At 48.9% G+C, this 15,539-nt stretch overlaps 2 protein-coding genes across 3 annotated transcripts; both read right to left on the bottom strand.

Annotated features, from left to right (window-relative positions):
* Positions 1 to 2,592: 2,592 nt before the first annotated feature.
* Positions 2,593 to 6,054, bottom strand: LOC136993222 (nascent polypeptide-associated complex subunit alpha, muscle-specific form-like). The gene has a single exon (XM_067303661.1). It carries the CDS (start codon positions 6,052 to 6,054, stop codon positions 2,593 to 2,595), a length of 3,462 nt encoding a protein of 1,153 aa, XP_067159762.1.
* Positions 6,055 to 7,579: 1,525 nt separating this feature from the next.
* TRNT1 (tRNA nucleotidyl transferase 1) lies at positions 7,580 to 14,171 on the bottom strand. Of its 2 annotated transcripts, XM_067303507.1 has the most exons (9): positions 13,954 to 14,171; positions 12,885 to 13,078; positions 12,142 to 12,280; positions 11,732 to 11,858; positions 10,448 to 10,641; positions 10,014 to 10,264; positions 8,464 to 8,708; positions 7,870 to 7,911; positions 7,580 to 7,646 (listed from the first exon to the last, which is right to left on the bottom strand). In XM_067303507.1, the coding sequence occupies exons 1-8, from the start codon at positions 14,108 to 14,110 to the stop codon at positions 7,902 to 7,904; spliced, it is 1,317 nt and encodes a 438-aa protein (XP_067159608.1). In that variant the 5' UTR covers positions 14,111 to 14,171; the 3' UTR covers positions 7,580 to 7,646; positions 7,870 to 7,901. The 2 variants fall into 2 exon arrangements, with proteins under 2 accessions (XP_067159608.1, XP_067159607.1); XM_067303506.1 differs by having other exon boundaries at positions 7,580 to 7,911.
* Between the last annotated feature and the right edge of the window lie 1,368 nt (positions 14,172 to 15,539).

Raw genomic sequence — 15,539 nt, 5'->3', positions numbered from 1 at the left:
TTGTTGCAATAGCACAAATGTCAATCAATCGCAGCCTGTAAAACTGTGAGTTTTCATGCGCTTTAGTTTTGACGCATAGGTAGAGTCGCAACAGGCCACTTCTGCTCCCTTTTCTGTTCTCGCACACTTTCGAATATTGTACCATTCTTTTTTTTTTTTTTTTTTTTTTTTACTAATGATGTTATTTTTGTATGTGTTGCAGTTCATTTTGTTCCTCATTATTTTTTTCACCTTTGCTATAGTCGCTTTGTAAGAGCCACGGCTAAGGTAGCACGTTCTGCTCTAACTCTTCCTTTGCCCCCCCTTTTGAGACTTTTCAGAAAAAACCTTGTTGCTTGCAAATGTTTGCTAAGAATAAAACTCAATCTGTTTCAAAACTGATCCTAGCGGTCACAGTTTCTGCTGATTGTTGGGATGGGACGAAAGGTAACCTTTTGTTTCGTATTGTTTATTTTTTAAATTGTGTTAGTTTCAAAAAGTAATGTATGCAGCAAAGCGAGCTTCTGCCCCTTGGATGTGCGGGCTGAAGAGGCAAAGGAGAGAAAAAGGTGAGAACGTACAGCAACAGGAAGAGAAAGCGTAAGTTGCCGTTTTAATGAATAATCAAAATGAGCCATTAAAAGTGCTTCACCTCAGCCTCTTTTCCCTCTCCTGTCCGTGCCTTTCCGTAAGCTTCTGGGCTTGGATCTGCCCCAGCAGCTGTTCGCTTTGGTCCCAAGTCGTGTTGCCCTCGGTGCTCGCTTCCCCGGGTCTGCAAGCCCCAATGCCTTTTCCAGCATTCCCGTTATCCCAGTTTCTCCTAGGAAAAGAAATCGATGGGTAGATAGCTGAGGCAGCTATGGAGAGGAGGAGCAGGCAGATCTGGCGAGAAGCTGGCCGGGGGCTTCGCGGACGAGCCCAGCGAGGGCGTTTCCGCGTGCGGAGGAGAAGGCAGCCCCAGCGGTGCAGCACCGGGGCGCGATGCCGAGGCCGGCGCGGTGCGGCGCGGGCAACGGCTCCACGGGTGAACTGCAGAGAGTTTTCAGCTCTGCAGACAGTGCCGCAACAGGGTGGGGGAAGCCTGAAATGCTCCTGTTTTAAACGTGCCACGGTTCCGTGTTGAATATAGTTTAACCAGGGGGAAAAAGACAAAAGGATTAGATGTATAAAGTCTAGCCACAGGGCTGACCCTATTCCTGCAGAATTGGAACCATCCTGTCATGCTTTAACCAGCAGCATCGGGAACGCGTCCCAGTGATACAGCTTATTCACCGTGTTTATCAGGAGAATGTTCTCTGGCTTAATCCTTCTTTGGGGATTAAAACACTGATGACAACTTCATTTTTCCTATATGGCAGTTTCCATTTTTGCTGCCTCGCTCTCGGTGCCATGAAGCCTATTTTACCTTCGGGGCAGGGTGGTCCCGGTGTTTTCAGGAGCAGTTTCAATACTCAACCTCTCAAAGACAGTTTGCTCCGAGGGATGAGAGGGAGAGGGAGGTACGAAGGCACAGTTATTCCCTGCCCTCCCTCCCCGCTGCGGTAGCTGTGCAGCGCTGCGCAGGTGCCACCACCCTGGTGTCAAGCAGATTTAGCTGGTTTGCCAAACAACTTACTTTCTGATTAGATTCCCTATTTTTCTTTTTTTTTCCCCCCCTGGTATTTTCACACGGGTGCAGGACTCGGTTCTGCTAGCGCTCCCGCTGCATTTCGCAGCAGGCATCACGAGCTCGGGCGCCGTGCTAGCAGGGCTCGTGGGTCAAAGCTGCCTGGCGCCAGCTCCAAGGGTGGCCGGAATGATGCGGATTTGGGCAAAACGCAGTGCAGAGACGCCCTCGGCTGCGTAACATGTGTGTCCCGTTGGCCCTTATTCGTCTGCTCCGGCACAGCTTGCTCCAGCGGTCCGATGCCGGCAGCGCGGGCTGTGTGCAGGCAGCGGAGCGTGTTGCACCAAATCGCGGGCTCTTAAAGACCTGCTGTGTTACCGGGTTGTAAAGAAATGATCTCAAATGTCAACGCTCTAAATCCTTGTCCTTTTGCCCAGCACAGGCGATAAAGGACACTTGGTCTCTTTACACTAACGGGCGGTTAAAGTAATAAAATCTTTACTATCCCCTTGGAAGCGGGAGATGCTTTCTGAGGGAGGGGAAGGAATTACCATGGCAGAGGCAGCCACGCGCCCGCTTTTCTATAGGATCTGTTGATTTATTGAAGGCTCACAGGAAAGGTCACCCACCTGAAGGAGAGCCCTGATAAAATACTAGATACCTAAGGATATTATCCCGGCTTTATTGAATCCGGGGAGAAATTACACAGGGCCTGAAATGGAAGCAGGCTATAGGACTTCCCTAATCTTCAAGTGCTTTTTTTTTTTTTTTTTTTTGAGAAAGTAAATATGACTTTTAGAGTAGTTAGAGGACAAACTGATTGAAAAGCTCCATCTGTAGCTGAAGACGGTGGCGCTTGTCTCCGTACGGACACGCTCCGTGTTTTGCTCTCCGTATGCATTTTTCCCTACCGCTGAGCAGGCCGGTCCTCATAAAAAGGTCGGGGTTGCCATAGAAAGCGATTTGAGCGCTAATCCCCGGCGGGTCCCGCTGCGCTTACGAGCGGTTCAGGTCGGCACCGTGTGCGGTGGAACGAGAGAGTGACGGGGTGTGATGAGGGAGTGAGGGGAGGAGTGACGGGGGCGTGAAGGGGGGGGGACGAGGGAACGACAGAGCGACAAGGGAGCGATGAGGGCGTGAAGGGGGCTTGAGGGGGGTGTGACAGGGGTGTGATGGAGGCGTGACGAGGGAATGACAAGGGAGCGATGAGGGCGTGAAGGGGGTGTGACGGGGGCGTGACGGGGGGGTGTGACGGGTGTGACAGGGGCGTGACGGAGGCATGACGAGGGAATGACGGAGCGACAAGGGAGCGATGAGGGTGTGATGGGGGTGTGACGGGGCGTGATGGGGGTGTGATGGGGGCGTGACGGAGGCGTGACGAGGGAACGACGGAGTGACAAGGGAGCGATGAGGGCGTGACGGGGGTGTGATGGGGGCGTGACGGGGGTGTGACGGGGGCGTGACGGAGGCGTGATGAGGGAATGACGGAGCGACAAGGGAGCGATGAGGGCGTGACGGGGGTGTGATGGGGGCGTGACGGGGGTGTGACGGGGGCGTGACGGAGGCGTGATGAGGGAACGACGGAGTGACAAGGGAGCGATGAGGGCGTGACGGGGGTGTGATGGGGGCGTGACGGGGGTGTGACGGGGGCGTGACAGGGGCGTGACGGAGGCGTGATGAGGGAACGACGGAGCGACAAGGGAGCGATGAGGGCGTGACGGGGGTGTGACAGGGGTGTGACGGAGCCGTGACGAGGGAACGACGGAGGGACAAGGGAGCAATGAGGGCGTGACGGGGGCGTGATGGGGGCGTGACAGGGGTGTGACGGAGGCGTGACGAGGGAATGACGGAGGGACAAGGGAGCGATGAGGGCGTGACGGGGGCGTGACAGGGGTGTGACGGAGCCGTGACGAGGGAACGACGGAGGGACAAGGGAGCAATGAGGGCGTGACGGGGGCGTGATGGGGGCATGACGGGGGTGTGACGGAGGCGTGACAGGGGTGTGACGGAGGCGTGACAAGGGAACGACGGAGGGACAAGGGAGCGATGAGGGCGTGACGGGGGTGTGACGGGGGCGTGACGGGGGTGTGACAGGGGCGTGACGGAGGCATGACGAGGGAATGACGGAGCGATGAGGGTGTGATGGGGGCGTGACGGAGACGTGACGAGGGAATGACGGAGGGACAAGGGAGCGATGAGGGCGTGACGGGGGTGTGACGGAGGCGTGACAGGGGCGTGACGGAGGCGTGACAAGGGAACGACGGAGCGACAAGGGAGCGATGAGGGCGTGACGGGGGCGTGACGGAGGCGTGACGAGGGAATGACGGAGCGACAAGGGAGCGATGAGGGCGTGACGGGGGGTGTGACAGGGGTGTGACGGAGCCGTGACGAGGGAACGACGGAGGGACAAGGGAGCAATGAGGGCGTGACGGGGGCGTGATGGGGGCATGACGGGGGTGTGACGGAGGCGTGACAGGGGTGTGACGGAGGCGTGACAAGGGAACGACGGAGGGACAAGGGAGCGATGAGGGCGTGACGGGGGTGTGACGGGGGCGTGACGGGGGTGTGACAGGGGCGTGACAAGGGAACGACGGAGCGACAAGGGAGCGATGAGGGCGTGACGGGGGCGTGACGGAGGCGTGACGGGTGTGACGGAGGCGTGACAAGGGAACGACGGAGGGACAAGGGAGCGATGAGGGCGTGAAGGGGGCGTGACGGGGGTGTGACAGAGGCGTGACGGAGGCGTGACGAGGGAACGACGGAGGGACAAGGGAGCGATGAGGGCGTGACGGGGGTGTGACGGGGGCGTGACGGGGGTGTGACAGGGGCGTGACGGAGGCGTGACGAGGGAATGACGGAGCGATGAGGGTGTGATGGGGGCGTGACGGAGGCGTGACGAGGGAAGGACGGAGGGACATGGGAGCGATGAGGGCATGACGGGGGTGTGACGGGGGCGTGACAGGGGCGTGACGGAGGCGTGACGAGGGAATGATGGAGCGACAAGGGAGAGGTGAGGGCGTGACGGGGGCGTGACGGGGGTGTGATGGGGGCGTGACAGGGGCGTGACGGAGGCGTGACGAGGGAACGACGGAGGGACAAGGGAGCGATGAGGGCGTGACGGGCGTGACGGAGGCGTGACGGGTGTGACGGGGTGTGACGGGGGGGCGTGACGAGGGAATGACGGAGCGACAAGGGAGCGATGAGGGCGTGACGGGGTGTGACAGGGGTGTGACAGGGGTGTGACGGGGGCGTGACAGGGGCGTGACAGAGGCGTGACGAGGGAACGATGGAGGGACAAGGGAGCGATGAGGGCGTGACGGGGGCGTGACGGGGTCGTGACAGGGGCGTGACGGAGGCGTGACAGAGGTGTGACAAGGGAATGACGGAGGGACAAGGGAGCGATGAGGGCGTGACGGGGGCGTGACGGGGGGTGTGACGGGGGTGTGACGAGGGAACAGAGCAACAAGGGAGCTATGAGGGCATGAAGGGGGGGTGTGACGGCATGATGGGGCATGATGGGGGATGGAGGCGTGACAGGGGCGTGACGGAGGCGTGACGCGGGAACGACGGAGCAACAAGGGAGCAATGAGGGCGTGACGGGGGCGTGACGGAGGCGTGACAGGGGTGTGACGGAGGCGTGACAAGGGAACGACGGAGGGACAAGGGAGCGATGAGGGCGTGAAGGGGGCGTGACGGGGGTGTGACAGAGGCGTGACGGAGGCGTGACGAGGGAACGACGGAGGGACAAGGGAGCGATGAGGGCGTGACGGGGGTGTGACGGGGGCGTGACGGGGGTGTGACAGGGGCGTGACGGAGGCGTGACGAGGGAATGACGGAGCGATGAGGGTGTGATGGGGGCGTGACGGAGGCGTGACGAGGGAAGGACGGAGGGACAAGGGAGCGATGAGGGCATGACGGGGGTGTGACGGGGGCGTGACAGGGGCGTGACGGAGGCGTGACGAGGGAATGATGGAGCGACAAGGGAGCAGTGAGGGCGTGACGGGGGTGTGATGGGGGCGTGACAGGGGCGTGACGGAGGCGTGACAAGGGAACGACGGAGGGACAAGGGAGCGATGAGGGCGTGACGGGCGTGACGGAGGCGTGACAGGGGTGTGACGGGGTGTGACGGGGGGCGTGACGAGGGAATGACGGAGCGACAAGGGAGCGATGAGGGCGTGACGGGGTGTGACAGGGGTGTGACAGGGGTGTGACGGGGGCGTGACAGGGGCGTGACAGAGGTGTGACGAGGGAACGATGGAGGGACAAGGGAGCGATGAGGGCGTGACGGGGGCGTGACGGGGGGGTGTGACGGGGGCGTGACGAGGGAACAGAGCAACAAGGGACCTATGAGGGCGTGAAGGGGGGGGTGTGACGGCATGATGGGGCATGATGGGGGATGGAGGCGTGACAGGGGAGTGACGGAGGCGTGACAAGGGAACGACGGAGTGACAAGGGAGCGATGAGGACATGACGGGGTTGTGACGGGGCGTGACGGGGGTGTAACAGGGGCGTGACGGAGGCGTGACGCGGGAACGACGGAGCAACAAGGGAGCAATGAGGGCGTGACGGGGGTGTGACGGGGGCGTGACGGGGGTGTGACGGAGGCGTGACGAGGGAACAACGGAGCAACAAGGGAGCGATGGGGGGGGCGTGACGGAGGCGTGACAAGGGAACGATGGAGCGATGAGGGCGTGATGGGGGGTGACGGAGGCATGATGGGGGTGTGACAGGGGCGTGAGGAGGGAACAATGGAGCAACAAGGGAGCGATGAGGGCGTGAAGGGGGGAGTGTGATGGGGCATGATGAAGGTGTGATGATGTGGCAATGGCGCGATGAGGGCATGACGGGGGGGCAAAGCACAGTGAAGCTGCAGTCTTTGGTTAAGCCTCAGGCCCTGGGGTTCCCATGGGGCCCCTGCAACCCCCCCCCCCCAGCTAGTGCAGAGCCAGCACCTGGACAGGGATTCTGTGTGTACGTGTGTGTGTGTGTGTGTGTGTGTGTGTGTGTGTGTGTGCACATGTGTGCGTGTACACGTGCTTTCGTGCGTGCATGCACACGTGTGGGTTTGTGCACATGCCTGGAGCTTGGGTTAATATGCACGCACCCCCCACCCCCATGCAGGCCAAAGTTACCTTTAAGGATGTAGTTTTTGTAGAATGCCCCCTGCAGGACAAGAACCTACTATTGTACTAAGTTTTGTTAGTCCCCACCCTCCCCCAATTTCAGTAGTTCAATAAATTGTTCACAGTGGCTGCAATTTAATTATGTAATTAAATGAAACACCACCATGTTCTTACCTCATTTGTCTTATTAACAGAGAAAAAGAGCACTTTTTTCTTCCCTTGCTGTCTTCCCAAACTTCTTCAGTACCTTCAGCATAATTTACGTAAGGTAACTGACTTCCCGGAAAAAAAAAAAAATCAACTGGAACAATTATCTATATGAAAATACAAAATGCTTAATTTTTGGGAAACTACATTGATATAACTGCCATCTAGTGTTAGAATATGATAACTACAATGAGGAAAAAAGAAACAAAATTTTATTGTAGTAATCCATGGTTTCATAGGAAAACTTAAAACTGCTAATAAAAATCTACATTTATATATATATATATATATATATTTATATAAAAAGAGCAGTTTCTGTTAAGAATCATTTTTGCTGTTTTTTTTAAAAGCAACCCAAAAAATCCAGGGATGTTAATACATGTTCATTAAGACAGCTCAGGTGCAGCACAGCTTCAAACACCTGCCTTCCACACTATTAATAGCTACTGTTCAAACAGACTATGAACATAACTTAAGCCCTCTTAAAACAAAATCCAGTATAATGTATTAGATACTACCTGCAAGCAAACTTCTTGTTCAGGTTTCTTCCCTCCTTATCTGTTTTAACTAATAGTCAAACCCATTTATTTCTCTTGTATTCTCTCAATACAAACTGGCAACTTTTCTAGAGTGGTTGCACTTTAAAGGTGACAGAACTACATGATTTAGCTCAAGTGCATTTTATTTAAGCACATTAACAATGTCATCTTAATTCCTTTGGAACGAATGTGCTGTGAAAGAAAAAGGAAGGAAAACAGGAGTCACTGACCTGGCACAGGGGAAAACAAACAAACAAAAGGCAGGGAACGTTGACCTCCCTTCCCTTCTACTATTAACATTAAAGTTTCACATAGAAAGTTGAAAACATATTGCAGAACCTTTCACCAGTCTTCTACAGTTATTCACAGTGAGGAATAAGTTAAAGACTACTGGAGAGAGAGGAAGTTCACATACCCAAGTAGATATCGCCTGTGAAACTGAGCCAGTTAAGTCATCCTGTTAAGCAAAAATTGATTCTGGAATTATGAAAAATGAAATCCTTCAAAAAAACATACATGTTTTACATGGTAAGACAGCACATGAAGATTTCAATTTGATATTTAGCTTTAACTATGAAAACATCTAGATCACTTTATTTTTGAGGAGCTTTGCCACTCTCCGGGGCGGGGGGGAAGCATGAGGAAGATGATTTTATCTAGAGCACAGAAACTACTCTTCCTGGATGTAGCAAAATCAGAATGAGAAAAATCCTGGTGTCACCTCTACTTGTCCTAAGTGAAGATGAAGTAGTAAGTATTTATCATTAAAAAACAACAAAAAGAGGTAGGCTTTTTAGAATTTGGCAAATAACGTTTTACTTTACTGCAGAATTAACCCTGTGCTTGCAGAACTTCTTATGAATTAGTAAACAGGAGAACAGTTTGCCTGTGAAGGTCTTTACAATACGAAATGCTATACTGGCTGATAATACACTGACAACATATTTACTAGTACCTTGGTTCTATTTAGACAGGGCATAAACAATTCTCAACTATTATACAATCTTACAGCTTTTTCAGGCAACTTAAGAGTTCTTCTTTATCCATGTGGTATCCACTCTTCTTCCATTCATCCCTCAACTGTTGTAAAGCTGTTCCAATTTCTTTCCCTGAAGAAATTCCCATTTTTCTTAAATCATGGCCACTAACAGGAAAAGAAGGAACAGTCCATTGCTGCATTTCTCTTAAAAGATGTTCTTCTCCTTGGTATTTTAGAAGCTCACAGATCCTGGAATTTGTATTAGCTTCCCTAGACTAAAAGAAAATAAGAAGATTCACTGTGAAACATTAGAAAACTGCTCAAACAGTTTGTGCGCAACATCATGTTAGTCCCACGACACCTTATGAGGATTAACTGGGCAACGAGTTTGCACTATGAAAGCTAGGATATCTTCTGTCTCGTGAGTTTTAGAACTCAGTCCTAACTTGGAAGCCTGAAGAGATCCCTGGAGACTTCTTGAATTGCAGATAATAGCTGTAACCATTTTCTTCAGCCTACAATTGGAGGGGAACTATCACCTCTCCTATGGGGGACACACCTTACTGCAGAGATTGATATCTCTCACCTGCAGTCTCAAGTACAGCAATAAAAGCGCAGAACTTCACTTGAAAATTACTTGAACTTTGCTATGGCAGAATGTCACAGGTTGCCTACTGAACAGTACTCCTCACAAAGAACACACACCAGCGCTCCAGAAACTGCACGCGCTTTCACTGCGGAATTCAAGGAGTTGAATTCGACATAAAAAGCCGGAATCCCTAGTGGTCTAGATCCTGCCTCATGTTTTCATGCAGGAGGGGACATCAGCTGGGACAGTACAGCAAACTTTCAGTCACAAGGTATGTTTTCAGGAAACTTTTGTTTCAGAAGATTGAACGTGACATTTTCAAGCCTGACTGAAAGGTAGGCTTTTAAATTCAGTTAAAAAGTTGCTCCAGAATGCAAGTTTCTCAGAACTGCTGGGGTTTTTTTTTGTTTGCTTGTTTTTTGTTTTTTTTTAAACTTACAAATGAACTTAAAGCCTCAGTATTTTAGATCGGAAAGAAAACTTAAGTAGAAACACTGATATTTATCCTCTTGTAAAACTAAGCTCTACTAATGGAAAAGAATTTTTTTTATATCAAAGTTTCTGTTTTACGTTGCAAAAACACACCAGGACATTTGTGACAGCTCTTGTTAATTTCTGGTCCCTTCTTCAAGTTAAAACAAAATTAAGATCTATTACAACCTTACTTACCTGGAACTTGTATCATTAATACAGAACAATGTGGCATGTTACTGTAACAATACTACACTGGGAGCAATTCAACTTTGGCTAATACTTTTCACCAATACTTCCCAGCTTTCTGATGAAAATATCATGGTCTGTAAAGAGAAACTTTGACATAAAGGTGCAACAACTTGCCCAAGACCCATAAACAAGCCTGCCAATGAAATGGCTCTTATTTGGCTCTTGAAGGCCCTTCCTTACCACTAGACATTATCTTTGGTAATCTGTAAAAGCGCAAGTTCTAGGTTTACTACAAAGAACATAATACAGTGATATGAAATACACTCACATCCATTATGAAGTCCTGATACGGCTTAAGTGGTTCTGGACCCATAGCTTTGGTTAAGTCTTGCCGGTGCTTCACTATAAAAAGGCCAAGGTTCTTCTCTTCTTTTGAGATTTTCAGCCTCAAATCAAGATTTATGACATCATCCTTCACCTTGAGCAGTGACGTTAGAACAGTCATCGGTTTTGGACACAGATTTTGAACGTTTTTAGTGACTCTGTCAAACTCCTCTAAACTTCCATTAAGTGGTAGTCCTAAAGGGATACACACAAAAAGGAACAAGAAACAGCATTAATAAGAAGCACAGAAGTTAACAAAGGAAAAAATCTAATTTATTACTGGGTAAAAACAAACAAGATTTTATCTTAGCTCGCCACGCTGTAGTTCTGTTTGATTTCCTATTCTTTGTGTCATTTACAATCTTCATTTCACTTTACCTATATATTGGGCAACATCAAGCTCATACATAAGTCGAACCAAATGATTTACATGGTTTCCAAGAAGAATTTTCTTCAGTTCCACCCAAATCCTTTCTCCTGATATTCCAGCCAAACCTTTGGCATTTTCTTTAATTGCTTGCAGTGTGCTGGGTTCGTGATCACCAGGCTTTTCTACTATTCTTCCATAAAACCTGCCCAAATAAATTCTGTATGTTACTGTTCAGAGCAATTATTCCACTTATTACTGCTATTCAGAGAATGTATATCATGACAATGTTAAATACTCTCACTTAAAATACTAGTGGAAACTTAAAAATATACAACAACCACAACTCATTTTATATCACAGATACCTTCCTATGATGTTTTCAAGACCTTCTACAATGCTCTTCATCCATAGATCTTAAAGGTCTCCACTGCTGTTTTATAAGTCATTTTACAAAGCAGTATGACAAGAAAAAACTGGAGAGAGACTTAATGACTTGCAAAAGGTCAGTGGCAAAGAAAAAAAAGGTATATCAGATTTGTAAAAAAAAAAAAAAAAAAAGAAGAAGAAGAAAAATAACTAGAGAGGTAGCATTTGCAAAATCTCTTTGGGCACTTTTGAAAATTAAGTACCAAAGTCCTTTTTCGGCAACTAAATATTTTTGAAGCATATCGCTGATTCGTACTTACACAGAATCACGTTAATTCATCTTTCAATAATCATACAGCATTCTTGTCTTCAGAACACCTATTCTTCCTTCTTCTCCCACATCACATGTCACACACAGTACTCTCTTAATGGGCCAGCACCATTTTGCACCCACTGAAATTAATGGCAAATTGTCTATTCCTCAGCAAAAGAGGACCAGGATTCTATTTGGAATATCTTAAGGACTTTGACTGTCCAAAGCAGCTTAGCTAAATCAATCTTGATGAGGAACCCCTGCCCTCTGCCTGTTTGTGGAAAGCTTCAAGGCAAGTAATTTTAGTTTTGCTGATAGAATGCAGTTCAACCATCTACATGTTATCAATAAACTTCACATTATTGCCTTTTAAATTATGTCTGTTGTATTTCAGAGTTAGAACTGCTGGAAAACCTTATTCGAAGCACAGCTGCTATTTTTCACTTACATGGAAAAGGCAAGTAACAAGTGTTTTCAGCATGTTTCTGAGGAAAAAGCATTGTCTGAATTTCAATTCTGAATCTTCTCTATGAAACTACTTTTCTATCCAATTAGTTACGAGAAGCAATTTCTTTAGTTCATTTCTTTATCTAGAAAAGGCAAAGCCTAGTACCTGAAATATCTGAGGATTCGTAAATAGTCTTCCTGTATTCTCTCACTTGCCTGTCCTACAAATCTAATTTTCCTATTTTTTAAGTCTTCATATCCATTAAAAAAATCATACAGCATTCCATCCAAACCTAGAAGAAGAAAAAAACAGATGAATATAAACTTACATGACTGTATAAGAAATCTGGAATTCTGTTAGCAGCAAGCCAAACAAACATGGCTTGCATACTTCAACACAGTCATTTGAAAACATGAAATCTGGATCTAGTTAGTCACATCTTCCCTCGTATTTGTACAGACCTTTCAGCTAACAGCAATACAAAAAAAAAATAAAGTGGAAACAAACTGAGATAATCTATTGGCTGAATTCGAAAACCAGTGCGTCATCTAAAATTTACTTTTGAAAGAATTTACCTAAAAACATGGAATTGACAGTGAGATCTCTCCTTTCAGCATCCTTTTCCCAGTCAGTGGTGAATTCTACCTCTGCATGTCGTCCATCGGTGACGACATCTATTCTAAGGGTAGTTATTTCAAAATTCTGTTCATGGAGCTGAAAGTTACACAAATACTGTTATTACAACACAATAATGAACATACATGCAAACCAACATGGGACAGAAAGAATACCTAGTTTTTACATTTACCCAGCTTGAACATTAACTATACACATATTTCCACACAGAGCAGACAATCAAAAAATATCAATACCTGAAAATAATCTTTGCATTATTCATTTTCTAGATAGTCTGCAGAAGTCTTCCTACAGAAGATGGAATAAGAGGCAGAGGAACGAGCAGAATAGAGGAAGCAAGACTTGGGAAATCAGGAATAAGAACAGGAAACACTAGGATCAACTTCCCCACATCACATGAAGACATAAGCAGCCTATATTATCTTTTCTAACAAAGATTCAGCAGCATAAACAGGTTATGCAAAGCTAACATGCATTAAAACATGCTAAGCCATTGAACTGTACAAACAAAAAACTAATCAGAAAGCATGCCATACTTTAAAGGAAGGTCTCATTTAAACCGTTAGTGTGATATTTTGATGAAGAACAAGCATGCTACCAGTTTTCCACTGGATATGCCATATATTCACAGATACATGGAGCAGTTAAGACAGAAAAGATCCCAGTCAAACCATAAACCAACCCTAGCAGTAATGGTTCCATGTTTTTCTCCTTTGTTATTGATCAGACGAACACCAGCAGACGTGAACATCTCCTTCATCTCCACTGGCGTAGCCGTAGTGGCAAAATCTACATCTTCTGGTTTCATTCCACTAAGCAAATCCCTCACGGCACCTCCTGCTATTCTCAGCTCATAGTTCTTCTTCTCAAACAGTTCTGGGAAGAAAAGGAAAATCATAAAACACCTTCTAAAATAAAAACAAAACACACTGTCAACCATAACAGATTAAGTTCATACAAGTGGGTATACGTATTACAGTACGCAATAAGTGGCAAAATGTAGATATCTCACAGTTTCATGCAAAATGCACAGACTTAGATACACAGCTGGGTGCCCACAGGTATTTTCATGGTCACAATGTAGCTTTACTTTATCAATCCACAGAATAGTTGACCCTGTTGAACCAGCAACGTGCCTGGCGTATTTTCCTATGAAGCGGGATGAGTTTGCCACAACAGATTTTTCTTTTTCCCAGCTAGCACCGCACCCAGACTCAGGCCATGCTACGCACCCACATTTCCCCAAGCACAACAACTGCTTCTCCAAGCACACTACTTCATCGCTCAAGCTATGAGGAGCTGGGGCCTTTCTGATACCCTAAATATTCACGTTTTTGCTAACACAACACTGGGAGACTCAGGGCAGCAGAACGCTTCCGGCAGCTGGCAAAGCACGAGGTAAAAAGCGCTTTAGTTTACTTACGACAGGCCGCAGCGAATGCGTGCTGACAGCACCGAAAAAACCCTGCAAACTAAATTTGTTCAAGAACAGTAGCCCGGGAGAGTCGACCAAGATGGCGATTCACCACTTTCAAGCCACTGCTTTAAGGCAACAGTGACTAAAACTGAACAACGGCCTGTGTCTGCCACACTGCAGCTGCTACCTAGAGCCCCGCACCCCTAAGGGCCGCCGCCTCCCTCACGCGCCCAACGGCCGCGGGGCCGCTCACGCGCCCAACCGCCGCCGCCTCGTCACGCGCCCAACGGCCGCCGCCGCCCCCCTCACGCGCCCAACGGCCGCGCTCGCTCACCTGCCACGGCGCGCAGCCCCGGCGTGAAGAGCGCCTGGAACTGAGGCGACTCCAGCCTCATGGCGCCGCGGGCTCGCTGCTGTTGCCGCTGCCGCCGCGGGAGGAGCCGGAGCCGGAGCCTCGCCCCACAGCGCAGGAGCGGCGCCCCGGCCCACATCTGCGGCCGCAAGGGCAGAGGGAAGCGGCGCCGAGACGCCCGCGGCGCCTCGCGTCCTCCGCGCCCGGCGCCGGGCGATGAGCTCAGCGCCGCGCCCCGCCCCGCCGCGGGCGGAGCTCGCCCGGCCCCGGCCCCGGCCCCGGCCCCGGCATCGCCGCCGCCGCCGCCCCGGCGGGGAGAAGCGCCCGCACGCAGGCCGCCCCGGGGCGGAGGCCTCGCCGAGCGGGGTGGGAAGGCCCGGGCAGCGCTGGCACGGGGGGAAAGGAGGCCCTGGGCTGCCTTTGACAGTGGAAAAAGCTTTGAAACTATATAAAGATTTTTGAAAGCTATATAAAGAGCTAATTCTGGTTCTAATAAAAGAAATACTTCTTACTAAATAATATCCCGAACTGGCCTTTTCTGTTCAGGGCATACGAATTCCCAGATTCATTATCTCACGTTGCAGCTGGAGTCTCACATTAGCATGTAATTTTGCAGCGTATTACTCACTTTGAGCTCGGGAACCACAGGTCACTGAAAATGAACGGCCAGGGCATTAAAAAAACAAAACAAAATATTTCTTCACAAGGGATTTAGTTGGCGAGCTGGATTCATTTCTGTGGAAGGTCGGGGCATGGTAACCTGTGGATAGCTTAATATACTGAGTGACTAATTTTGTAACAAGAAAATAATATGTAGCTTCTCAGAGGAAGCTAGAAACTATTAAATTTGATACTTAAGGCCAGCCCAGGGTCAGAAAGCTTGTCCAGGTATGTTATGGGTCTTTCTGCCTTCCTCTGAAATCACCATGGTAGCTGGATAATCCGGGCATGCCTTATACTGAGCTGGTGTTGGGAACACGAGTTTTGTATATTCCAGTACTGGAAGTACTTTGCACACTTAACTGCTGAGGATTCACAGGTGACATCATAACGTGGTGAAATCTTTACTGGTCCACCAACAAGTTTTATCATTAAGCTGCAATTAACTGAGGAGGATCCTAATGTTTGTTCATCCTCTGTTTTAGACTACAGTGAAGAACACCATCAGAGCAGTTTGCATCTAATGTTTGCTCCTGTTTTTCTTTCCGTGAGCCATCAGATTGAAAATGTTCTGATTTCTGGCAAATGAAGCACCCGAGCTCTCTTAAGGAGAGCAGGGCTGGTAACACTACTTGTACTTAAGAGTGCAAGGTGGCCCTGAACATAGTGGAAAGCAGGTGATTATTTGTCCTGCCAAGAAATAAAGCACAAAAGAAGGGACATAGCTGCAATATTGGAAAATAATTACAAAACAAGCAATACAAAACAGAAAAGAACTGCCATGACTTGATTTCACTTTAGCAAAAGGAGGATTACAAAAGGAAAACATTAAGCCGTATTTCAGTAGTGATCCAACCATGGCAAAGGAAATGAGCTAACTACTTCAAAAGGGTTTATATAGCCAGTGA

The sequence above is a fragment of the Apteryx mantelli genome, chromosome 12 (genome assembly GCF_036417845.1).
Source record: "Apteryx mantelli isolate bAptMan1 chromosome 12, bAptMan1.hap1, whole genome shotgun sequence".
NCBI lineage: Eukaryota > Metazoa > Chordata > Aves > Apterygiformes > Apterygidae > Apteryx > Apteryx mantelli.
Note: the sequence above shows the minus strand (reverse complement) of the source record. Positions and strands in the feature narration are given on the sequence as shown.